At 47.6% G+C, this 376-nt stretch overlaps 1 protein-coding gene across 1 annotated transcript in view; it reads right to left on the bottom strand.

The window, feature by feature from the left end:
* The window catches only part of LOC107646934 (uncharacterized mitochondrial protein AtMg00810-like), a 16366-nt gene extending 16193 nt beyond the window's left edge, over positions 1–173 (bottom strand). Inside the window, exon 1 of the mRNA XM_016351077.1 lies at positions 36–173. Within this exon, the coding sequence (XP_016206563.1) occupies positions 36–173 (138 nt within the window). The remainder of the gene's footprint in view (positions 1–35) is intronic.

The raw sequence follows: 376 nt of genomic DNA, 5'->3' as shown, positions 1-376 counted from the left end.
CACCAACCACCACAACACAACCCTCACCCCCTCACCACTTCTCCCCCTTCCCTTAAACCCAAACCAACCACACCGCCTCTGCTGCCACCACGGACCACCGCCGCGCCGCCACCCATCGCCGCCGCATCACCAATACCACCACCACATTCCCACCATCTCTCTGATCCATACATTTATTCCTCTGCGCACCAGGTTCCACCATACTGCAATTGCTCTTTTCGATTAGTTAGTTAGTTTTTCAATTTTTATTCAAAATAGGATAGTTAGAGATGCATGTTGTAGTGGATTTTAGGTGGTTAGGTAGCTAGGATGTTGTTAGTGGATTTAGCCCTGATAATTGCACCGTTTCTGCTACCTATTTTTATCTATTTCGCAA

Source organism: Arachis ipaensis, chromosome B06 (assembly GCF_000816755.2).
Source record: "Arachis ipaensis cultivar K30076 chromosome B06, Araip1.1, whole genome shotgun sequence".
Lineage (NCBI taxonomy): Eukaryota > Viridiplantae > Streptophyta > Magnoliopsida > Fabales > Fabaceae > Arachis > Arachis ipaensis.
The sequence above is the reverse complement of the archived record's forward strand: the minus strand, read 5'-3'. Positions and strand labels throughout refer to the sequence as shown.